Raw genomic sequence first — 11,589 nt, forward strand, 5'->3', positions numbered from 1 at the left:
TCGAATTCTTTTTTTTCACACAAACATTGACAACATTGTAACTATGTTTTGGATTGTCAAAAGTAAAAACCTGTGTTTTCGATTATGAAAAGTAAACAGCGATGTTGGAGAAGAATTATGGTGGGGTTTACGATAATGAGTGGGTGTGAAGCAACTACTACGAGTGGCAGAACTCGTAAATAAGCTGCACATCTGAGGTCATTTTGGCGTTAACCTTTGCATATAAGCCGAGATAGGAGGCGCTCTTCATCCTGTGTTTTGCCAACTCATCTCACAAAACTCAAGTAACCAAATTCAAATCAACCATGGGAAGCTCCACGACCTTCCTCTGTACCTTCTTCCTCGCCTGTGCGATCCTCACCGTCCACGTCGCACAATCCTCGCCGTCCACTATGGACTTCACCGGCGACCTCGGCACCTTCTTCCTCCCTCTCAAGTCCGGTTGTCGCGGATCCGTCGCGGAGTGCGGCCTCCTCGTCGGCGAAGACGACGACGCCGAGTTTCTGATGGACTCCGAGACCAGCCGGCGCATTCTCGCGGGAAGGACCTACATAAGCTACGGTGCGCTGAGGAGGAACACCGTCCCTTGCTCGCGACGCGGCGCTTCCTATTACAATTGCCGGCCCGGCGCTCAGGCCAACCCCTACAGTCGCGGATGCAGTGCCATCACCCGATGCAGGCGTTGAGAAAAGGCTATTATTCTTCTCATTTTATTTTAATTTTTAATTTTTGTAATTGATGAAAATCATTGTTGTGATAATGTCAAGCTACCACATATATACAAGTAGAGAAGAGAAAGAGAAGTAGACATGAATAAAATCTAATCGCCGCCGTTTGTATCTGTATTGTAATTTAATTTAATCTTAGGTACACATATTATCATTATTAATTATTAATAGTGGTTGCGATTTGGATGTGTGAAAATTCTCATAATTATTCATATTTTTCTTTTTATCGTTCTTGTCAATTTCGTCGGTGGGTTCTGACAGTGAGTATGTGTTCCTTCTTGTCATGTGGGAAATGAAAGAGAGATTTAGGGGTGATTGATGGATTTGACAGACAGACATACATGGCAGTGTTTGGTTAAATGTTTTCTTTTGGTTTTGGAAAAAATAGAGAAATTGTTTCATGTAATAATGCGTATTTTAATTAGAAATGAAAAATGTTGGTGTTTTTGGATTTTGGGATGAGGGGCTTGAGAGTGAAGGAGGGTGGCATCTGTCCCGTGCGCTGGCCCTCCGTGTTTCCTTTTTCTCTTTCCAGCACACGCTTTGATGAAATTGAGGAAAAAAAATAGTAGAAAAAATATGGCCATTTTATCACCAAAAAATGAAACCAAATAGGTCGTTTTCTCTCCTTTCCCTCTAAAGAAGAAGAACATGAAAAATGGCCAAATACGTTGGATGCCCATATTTCTTTGTCGGTTAAAGTACTCGAGATCGTTGCTATTCTTATGTGAGAGTAATTTGTTTATGAGGAAAAAAGTAAGACTTGGTTTTTGTAATTGAAAGTTGTTTTCCAGGCTCCGTGGCGCAGATAGCGCAGCTATCTATTTTCAACATTTATATTTTAATATCTGTAAATTTGACTCCCCATAAATAAATGTACTAATGGCATGGAGGAACAATTACTCCTTTGGTTGAGTTAGTTATCAAATTTATTGTGGTCTTTATCGACCTTTGGTAACAAGGTGGTCATTTCATATAAACAGCCTTTGAAATTCTTTTTCTTTTGGTTTCCATTGGAGGATGAATGATATTCTTATCCTGGATTAAAGGCTGCCTCATATGACGTTTTAATATTATTATTATTATTATTATCTACATCAATTGAAATGGGTGAACGCGGTCCTATGATTATTATGATGGCATTGGCATCTTGGTTACCTTTTTTGTGTGACAACTAAATACACCTCACAAACCTTGTCCCATTATCTTGTGTACAACTATGATTTTGTCCCGGACCACACCCATTTCACAATCAGAGCCCAAACCCCAAACCCTAAAATACTCTTCTTCTACGTCTTTCTACTTTCAAACTTTCACAGGTATTACATTATTTAATGCCTATAAGTTTCTCAACCATGCACTTCTCAACGTCATTTTGTACAATTTGAATTCTTTTCTTGATTTTTCTGTGCTTTTTTTATGCTGTGCCTCCAAAAATACACTAATAACACTAATTTTAATGTTTTAAAATATATTAAAAAAATTTAAAATACCAATATCATCAGGGTATTATTAATGTTCAACAGAAAAAAAAAACAGCAACAAGTATGAACTCCATTTTGCACGCACCAATGCCCAATCACTAAAGCAACTCTGCTAAGCTGTCAAATATCTATCTCATGGCAGAAAAATGGTTTTAAGTTTTTAACATTCTAGAGAAAATAACAATACTTTCACAATATTTTTTCATAATATTTTAATATTATTTGTGTTATTTTAGAATTGATCCAAAATTATTTCACAATCAATAATAATAATCATAAACATCAACATAAATCAATCACAAAATGATGTTTAAATGATATTAAAATATTGTCAAAATATCATTATCTTTTTAAAACTGATTAGATAATTCATTAATCAGTTTTTAGTAAATACTTTTTAAAGGCCGGTGATGTTTTCTATGAGTATTGACATACAATACAGCTATTAAATTTTTCGTATGATATTTTCTTTTTCAAAAGGAATTTTTTTTGAAGAAAATCAAATAATTAGAATGTGTATTTTATATATTTTTTCCTGATCTCGTCTCTGAAAAGCTGATGCTTGGTTTAAAATGAAAGAGTGTCTTGCATAAATGCCACCATATTAAAGAGAATTATTAATCGTCTCACATAAATATGTTTCCCATCAATCATTTTCTGTATTAATTCTCCTCTTTCTTCGCATTAATATAAAATTAAATTGAGTTAAGTGTTGTAAAGTACTCTAACGTTATTTGTAGCTGATATAAGATACCCTAATAAATAGTAATTAAATTTTGGCCTTTTGCTTTAATTTCTTGATAGGGAAAGTTTCTTGTAAATAATTACTTATTTCCTCCAAATCAAAGAAAAGACACGCGTCTCTTCTTTTAACAGAGAAGGAAAGTTAACATTTACATAATAACATTAAAAAATATCATAAACTTAAACAAAATATTTTAAACAGAAGATAAAGATTGTTAATTTGTAGTACAATTTTTTTGTAATACCCATCTATGAAAAATAAAATGGTGAAAACTTGTTCCTCTCCTATTATTATCTAAAATAGACACCCATCTCCCTTAGTTATTATTATTTTTAATTATATAGTATTGCATATAAGTGGTTCAATTATTTTAAGAATAAACAAAAAATAGTAATTCTTTAAATATGTTATAAATGTTTATTTTTATTTTATTGAAGTTCTAGATCTCTAAAACTTCATTGCTTTAAACTTTTTTTCTAAACCTTTGATGTTATGTGTTCATAAACAAATTATATCATAAAAAAGACATTAATGAATTAAGATAGACGAATCATTGATTTGAATAAACTATTATTTACTTAAAAAAGGACACCTTTAATATAGGAATTCAAGTTTATGGAAACACACGAGTTTCTAAAATATAGAAATAAAGTTTAGCAATAATAAACATGATCATTAAAAAAAAGAGAAATTAATTTTAATATTTACTTCATCTTGTGTAGTGAAATATAGACGTAACAATGTATCGTTATTGTATAAATGTAAGACATGCATACACAAAAAAGTTATAATAGGAACATTTGTATATAAGAATATAGGAATCTCCAATAACATATCAATGAAATAGCGTAATTTATGATATTCAACTCTTTCCAAAAACATATATTAAGTATGTTTAAAAAATATTATGTCTCAGTACGTGTTAACTACCCATCATAACACCTTTAATAGAATCGACCTCAATTTTTTTTTTTATCTCATAATGGTTCTTTGCATATGTTATAACAATTCTTCATAAAAAAACCTCTTTAACTTCTCACCACTTGATGTCCTTTTCATAATGAGATATGTGCTTAATACTACAATCTTTGGAGCCAAATATTCATAAAAGACCGACACATGCTTAATACTTTATATTTTATTTTTTTTATTCTCCTACCTCTCGTCGGCTTATGGGCCTCCCAATCCAACCCAACTAAAACTTAAAAAAAGAAAAATATATTATATATACATATAGGGGTTTACTAACTCTTAAAATGTACCAAATTTTAGTTAAAAAAATATTATCATATATTATGAATTATAAGTTTTAAAGTTAAAAATATTTGAATAATTTCTGATTTTTATTTTATTTTTTTATTTTAAATTAAAAATAAAAATTATTAAAATACTCCTTTATTTAAAATATTTTTTTTTTATAAATAGAGATTTTTTTGTCAACTAAAATTTGATACATTTAAGAGTTATATAAGTTAACAAAACTATATATATATATATATATAAATTTTGTTTTATTTACGTTTTCTTTAATTATTTTGTTAATTTATTAGATTGCTTTTTTCACAATTTTTTTAATTAATAAAATGTGTTGATGATTTTAATTATTTATTTTCTTCATTTTTATTTTCACTTAATTTTAACTTTATATATTTTATTGGTTTATTCTTTTAATTTATATTAAAATAAAAATTAAAAAAAATAATAAAACAAAGACTGCCAGAGAAAAGTTGTAAATAAATAAATAAATAAAAACTAACTTATAATTTTTCTAGATAAATAGCTACAATTTTTCTAAAATTGAAAAAGAATTAAAACTAATAAAAACTAAAATAATTTCTTCAAACGACTTTTTCTTTATTAAAAAGTCCATATTTTGAAAGATAAAAACTATAATAATTAACATAAATTTGTTTTCAATACTTCAAGTTTAAAATTAACATTTTAATTTCTGCTGATAAAATAAACATTTTTAATTTCTAAACACATTTTTAAATTAAATTTTGCACATTGTAAAAAAACATTAAAACCAATTTAAAATTTAACAATCTGAATTAATTTAACTGAACAGATTAAAACAAATCACATTTCAATTTCACAAACTTAATTTTAAAATTTCCAAAAGAAATCAATTTCCAATTAGAAATTATTTAGAAAAAGAAGATTTTACATCATGAGTGACATCTCTTAAAAATATTGATTAAAAGTTTTTGATGAAATAAATTTTGTAAGATTGACTAAGGAAGTAACACTTTAACTGAACCAGCTCGTTAAATTCCCTAGTTTGTGAGGCATGAGATTTGATACATTTGTGAGGGTGACAATCACCCACAATAGATTGAACACAATGTAATTTACAGGCAAGGGAAATGTCTAAATACAGACAAATGGCCCCAACATGTTACATCATGGCAAACTCATGTTACAAATAGAAATTTGGGTTAGGATTTGTCAAGTTATATATTCTGCATCAGTGGATCAATCTGGACACATGAATTAGGCGAAGGCTGTTGTACAAATTCAGGTTCATCTAAATCCTGAGATTGAATATGTATATCCTGTCATTTGAAGTCAGGGTGACTGATACAACATAAACAATAAAACAAAGTACATCAAAAATAAAAGACTTGGTCGAGATTAGATTTCGTTAAATCATTAATACAATTAATCCAACAGCTAGCTCTCAGGGAGTCAAGATTCAGTCACATTTTCTTTAGTTGGCAAATTCCATTTTGCACTAACGAATAAATTTGAAGTTGAGAAACTAATCAATGTAAAGGAGTCAGACTCAAGATTGATTAATTGCCTATTATTATAATTTTAATCCCAGGGAAAACAGTTGTTGGATTTCTAGGTCAGTTCTCATTAATATTAATAAATACTTGAGAGATTAGTCTCGTGGTAATGTCTATGGGAATACTTTAGTCAAAGACTGAAAATATACTACTTGTTTAAGGTTTTCCTACTTCTTCACTCTTCCTGTATTTCCCCCTAAATCTAATATAACAAATTCTACAGACATGTTCAAAAAAATCTAGCATCAATTTGTTTTCTGAATTTCAACTCACTGAGTATGGGAAGAGATTGTAAATTCCATACCTGCGTTGATATAAGTGGTTGAGATTGTTGATCTTGAGCTAATGCATAAGCCTGTGGTTGAGACATTCTATAATAGGGTTCTTTCAGATCAAGTTTACAGGAAGATGTTTGGAGAATTCCCCCTTGTTCAGCACCAGGACCCCACATTTTAGCTAAATGCAAATTGAAATTTGGTCAATTAACATGATGGTGCAGGTATATCAAACAATAAGGAAAAGAAGCAGACTAGTCCCAACCTGACAATGTTAAATAAATTGTATAACTCTGTGCATTGTGGGCAATCAAGTGAAGCCTGCCAGTAATTTCTTGTCCAGCCATGACGTATATTGGCTGTGAGAGAACACAACGTAACTGGTACCAATGGGTTGTCGGTGACCCAGGAGCAGTGGTAAGCCACCTTTGCACAGTACTGTTGATTTGTATATATTTTAAGGAAAACTCAACAGATCAGAACAATAACCAAAGCATCTAAATAAATGCAGGCTAGACAAATAAAGAGGAACATGTACCTTCCATTGAACAGCACATCAAACCAACAAGCTAAGCCATGAACTCTGGTGCCCACAGAGGCTATGAATCTCAGAGGAATATCAATTTCATACAGTTCTTCCTCCTACAATATAAAAAGTGATCTGGTCAGTGGTAAAAAATTCGTAGTCAACTTTACTGCAAGCATTGAAAGAATACAATAATAACAGAATGAACACAATTAAGTCCCACGTGAACAGTATACTACTTATAAAAAACAATGATTCATAACCAGAAGAATGCATGCCTTTTTGTAGTTTCATAGAATTTCTTCTTCCATAAAGTAACTCGTGAAACAATTAGATGAGAAGCCCGGGACTTTATTTAAAAGAGGTTTCAATATGGAAGCATGTTTGCCTTAAAAATAAATCAATTACATGAAAAACTGAATGCAATCGAAATAAATCAGCTTGTTTGATCTGCGACAACAAATTACCAGAACGAACAGGAACCCTAAGGAAATGAGACAGTCTCAACGAAATGAACTGTAAACAAAAAAAAATCTTCGTACCTTTATTTTGGTGAAGTCTATCACATGGGATATTGAAGGAGCTATTAACAGTCTTGGATCAAAAGCATCCACCACAGGCTTTATGTAGGAAAAGATTCCATCATTAGTGATAAAAAACCTCCAATAACAAACAAATTTATGGCAACAAAACAAATATACAGTACATTAGTAATACTAAATACTAAGAATGGAAGATAATATCACATTTAACCTTTCTCTGTTCATGAGGAACCTCCCCAAACAAATTGGTAAATTTCAGAAAACATATTACCTGAGAAAAGTATCCTTGAAATGCAGTCCCATGTAGGGGTGTTAAATCAACACCATAATAGTTCTGTTGCTGCCAAAACAGTGCCTGAAAAAAAAAACAGTTAAAAAGAAGTGTACACAGGGACACGAAAAGGAACAGTCAGAAAGCAGCAATTTTTCACTGAGCGATAATCACTACGATGCCTTAACACCAGAGGCAATTCTAAACAAAATATGAAATCAGAAAAGCTTTTGATAGATTGTACAAAGCATAATAAATTGCTGCTTTTTTTGCTAATCTCTTTTTAATGTCAGGCTGAATATCATTGAAATCCATTTCACTGGACAACTGAAGCAAACCTCAGTAAGAGACACTCCAGACTGGCTTCTTCGTAATCCAGTAAATACTCTTTTACAAAGATTAGCCTCTTCCATTACATTGATGCCAATTCCATATGGAAAGAAAACTCTCCAAAGGTGTATAAATTATGCATTATAATTTCAAGAAACAACTAATGAACACACACTTCTTCATGTATTAGCTACAGAACAAACGCAGACTCTCATCTACACATATAAACAAAGTCACGTTGTTTACACACCTTATTAGCAATTTCTATAAACAAATATTCATCAGTGAAAGGTGCCATGTGAATCCTACGTCAAAAAATAAATTCAAGGTTAGGAGAAGACAATATAATAATAAGATGATTATAAATAAAAGGCCTGTTTGTATTTTAAGGAAAAATGGTCCTATTTTAACACATGTTTGGATAATTTTATGATAAGTTTAAAACAATCTACAACAATGAAAGTTAATTCAGGTAGAAATTAAAAAGTCTGCTTCACTGATATTACTATGAATAGCTTAAGAAATTAAAGTTTAATCACAGGAATTTTTTCACTCAAGCATCAAATAAAATGTAAGCATAGAACCCGAATGAAACATTTTTTAAGCACCCTGTACCTCATATTATTGTGAACTATTGTTGAAATAGCAATAGATACCATTTATAAAATTTAGCATGTCTAGTCTTGGGATATAAAAAAATTTAATTAGAAATGACACATTGAAGAAGCAAAAAATTAGTTGCCGATAACTTGCCTTACTAAAATCTCATTTACTATTGTTACATGCTGGAAGTTCCAAGAAAGACAGAGAAGGGTGCTAGTTTACCTTCCCAGAGCTGGAAACATTTTTCCCGTAGGAACAAGAAACCTATCTCTGGCAATGACATAAGACTCCAACATTCTTTCATTGATTAACAAGGTTCCTGCATAACAAAAATAAGTTCCAACAAAAAAAAGAATGAAATTCCATGCCATGCTACAACTTCACTCTCCACTACAGACCGCAAAAACAAAACATATTTGACAGTTATATATAATGTATACATTGAAAATCAGCATTATTTTCAAGTTTTCTGGAAGGAAGTACAACACGAACTTACCCATGGGCTCAGATATCAGAATATCTGCTTTCTCTGGCAATTCAACATCCTCAACTTTGCCTTTGATCACCTATATATAATTATTAAATAGAATAACACCATTAGTAATGAATACGTAATAAATAACAAATATAGCAAAAACCCATGAAAGAGATCTCACTGTAATTCGTTGAGCTAGCATTGGATTTCCAGCTATAAGTTTCCGTGCATATTCTGCCATTTCAGATGCTTCCACAGCATAAACATGTTTTGCACCAGCCTAAAAATGAATGTTAGAACGACAAGAACTTGACAAAGCTCTGATTGTAGGAGGAAAGGAAACATTGAAAATTCATTAAATTATAAGACCCAAGTAATGTGATGAGCTTACCTGAGCAGCAAATAGTGATAAAATACCACTACCAGCACCCACATCAACTACAACACGACCAGCGAAATCAGACCGGTTCTCAATAACAGCAGCATGATAGGTTCCTGGAAACAGTAATTAATGTCATATAAGTAGAATTCAAACAAAATGGGGATCACATTAATATAAAAAGGTATTACCTGTCCGCACATAGTCCTGTAACATATTTTGCTGATGCAGAAGTTGTCCGTAGTAATGAAAATACATTTTGGCAGATGATGACTCTATTTTCTCATCAAATTTGCTTTTAGAAGTTATATTTGATTGATTTCGCCCATTTGTTCCTGCATTGAAAAAATAAACATAAAGTTAAACAATATCATAATTTACAGAAAATAACCTTATGAGAATAAAATAAAGTACGATCAAAGGGCATCTATGAGAATGACCAATGTTTAAAATGAAAAAATCTATAATCAACAGAGAAATAATCAGTGCATGAAAAAAGAAAATTTATTTAGACAGCAGCAGACAAGTTACAAATATGATGAAGGAAAAAAGTTTTAAGATAATAAAATAAAACATTAAAAATAAAGACTTGACCCTCTACAATCCATGTTTTACGGGTCTAATGACTAATATGCAGTTAGTGCATAAGTATTACACATTTACTCTGACCACACACTTGACCTAAAGCAATTAAATAACAATAATTATAAAAACAATAAATGCAAACACAAAAACACCATTGCTGGTGGAATAGTGCTATATGACAAAAGACCATTCCACAGCACCTTGAGCATTGATTTCCTTCTTCCATTGTTGGACTACACAATGGAAGGCTTCACTCTCCTCTTCGTTTTTAAACTGGATATTGACTCCCCTGGAATAAGATGCCTGTTTCAAAAATAGCACAGTTAGAATGCATGAGCATTTATAAACAAACCAACAAATTATGTAACGGCTGTTAAACTAGAGATTTTATGCGAACTTATGAAGCATTCATACACTCTACTCCTAGTGACTAGTAAATTTGTTAGTGATATAAAAAACTATTAATGACGTATATGCTTAAAAAAATATCCTTAACACAAATAAAACAAAATAGCAAAACAAATCATACTAAAAGAGTGAGATAGCACATTAGTGTGAAATAATATCAAACTACAAACGACCAAAGAAGTTCCTAAAGTGAAAACCTATAAAAAAGTATTTTCTTCAAATCTTTTGAGCCCCAATTAAAACTCTGACATTATTGCTCGATGCAGAGTAAAAACTACAGTAGATCTCAACCTCGTTGACTAACTTCTCCATTCAAAAATGTTTATGCAAGTTTACCAGGAAAAAAATATTGATAATTAGTTAAAAATCTCTGTCAACAAATAATTGTAGGACTCTAAAACATAACACAAGAGTTTGACAACCATGAAAATGTACTGCATTTAACATTCATTATTTATGGGTAAACAACAACCGCATTGTAATTTTACGATACCAATCCAACACAATTTTACAATGAATCTGCTCAGTACCTTTTTACCGGCATCAGGTCCTTCCACCACGCAAAGGGAGTGAACAGAACTCAGTCTGAATAACTGTGAGAATAAACCACAAATTAACAATAAATAATCAAGAGAGATCCTAATGAATATTGTCATTTCATTTATTGAATCCTTAGCTATTCGCTCATTCAGGGAACAAAGAAAATACGGCATTAAAATTCAAAGAAAACAAGAAAAGCACAAGAATAAAAAAAAAAAAATTAATGCTGCTGCCGAATGAATAAGATAAAACACAATAAGGTAGCACAACATGGTATTACGGCTAAAAAAAATCATGTTTTATTCTTGCACTATCTAGGCAAAAATCATTTTTTTATTCTTGCACTATCAGGCGAAGAAGCAGAAGGTGAAAAAGAACTGTTACTGCTGAAAAAAATGTTTTATTCTTGCACTATCTAGGCAAAAATCATGTTTTATTCTTGCATTGTCTAGGCGAAGAAGCAGAAGGTGAAAAAGAACCTGAACAGTTCGAGGATCGATATTGAGTGGAATCTGATGAGATTGCTGATGAATTTGGAGACCGTCAGAGTCGAAGCGAGCGGTTCCCGGCAAAGCGGAAGGAGGAACGACAGATAAGTCGGAAACTGATGCTAAAGTGAACTCTCGGTGCTTCCATTTTTTCTCTGAGGAATCCTCCATTTTCTTCTTCTCCTCCTTTCTCCACCTTGTTACAATCCACTTTCTCTTATTTGATTTCTTTCAAACCCAAAAGAATTACCCACATGAACAATAATAGCTTTGAAACAGTATGAGAGTGTAATTATTATAGATGAAATCCAAACAGAACTAGGGTTTGGGGTTCGAAAAATGAAGAGCCGCCAAAGAAAGTGAGGGTTTGTTTCTTCAATACTTAAAAGTCTCACTGTGTCTATTTTAATTATTATTA

General features: G+C 31.6%; 2 protein-coding genes across 4 annotated transcripts; one reads left to right on the forward strand and one right to left on the reverse strand.

Moving 5' to 3' along the window:
* Window positions 1-231: 231 nt before the first annotated feature.
* Window positions 232-924, forward strand: LOC108335199 (protein RALF-like 33). The gene has a single exon (XM_017571162.2). It carries the CDS (start codon window positions 306-308, stop codon window positions 684-686), a length of 381 nt encoding a protein of 126 aa, XP_017426651.1. The 5' UTR covers window positions 232-305; the 3' UTR covers window positions 687-924.
* Window positions 925-5,206: 4,282 nt separating this feature from the next.
* Window positions 5,207-11,549, reverse strand: LOC108341435 (probable histone-arginine methyltransferase 1.3). 3 transcript variants are annotated; one of them, XM_017579141.2, is made up of 15 exons: window positions 11,163-11,549; window positions 10,674-10,736; window positions 9,936-10,038; window positions 9,342-9,485; window positions 9,163-9,266; window positions 8,953-9,051; window positions 8,793-8,862; window positions 8,519-8,615; window positions 7,944-7,998; window positions 7,364-7,447; window positions 7,093-7,170; window positions 6,563-6,666; window positions 6,290-6,462; window positions 6,054-6,205; window positions 5,207-5,512 (listed from the first exon to the last, which is right to left on the reverse strand). In XM_017579141.2, the coding sequence occupies exons 1-15, from the start codon at window positions 11,340-11,342 to the stop codon at window positions 5,411-5,413; spliced, it is 1,608 nt and encodes a 535-aa protein (XP_017434630.1). In that variant the 5' UTR covers window positions 11,343-11,549; the 3' UTR covers window positions 5,207-5,410. The 3 variants fall into 3 exon arrangements, with proteins under 3 accessions (XP_017434630.1, XP_017434739.1, XP_017434683.1); XM_017579250.2 differs by having other exon boundaries at window positions 5,207-5,534; XM_017579194.2 differs by having other exon boundaries at window positions 5,207-5,491; window positions 11,163-11,548.
* Window positions 11,550-11,589: the final 40 nt, after the last annotated feature.

This window comes from Vigna angularis, chromosome 1 (assembly GCF_016808095.1).
Source record: "Vigna angularis cultivar LongXiaoDou No.4 chromosome 1, ASM1680809v1, whole genome shotgun sequence".
Lineage (NCBI taxonomy): Eukaryota > Viridiplantae > Streptophyta > Magnoliopsida > Fabales > Fabaceae > Vigna > Vigna angularis.

Bases quoted from the DNA above. Each gene is read 5' to 3' on its own strand.
- LOC108335199 (XM_017571162.2), top strand. From the start codon at position 306: ATGGGAAGCTCCACGACCTTCCTCTGTACCTTCTTCCTCGCCTGTGCG.
- LOC108341435 (XM_017579141.2), bottom strand. From the start codon at position 11,342: ATGGAGGATTCCTCAGAGAAAAAATGGAAGCACCGAGAGTTCACTTTA. The intron at 9,267-9,341 runs GTAATACCTTTT...TACTGTTTCCAG, and splicing joins ACAGGACTATGTGCGGACAG to GAACCTATCATGCTGCTGTT. The intron at 8,863-8,952 runs GTGAGATCTCTT...AATTATATATAG, and splicing joins TGCTAGCTCAACGAATTACA to GTGATCAAAGGCAAAGTTGA.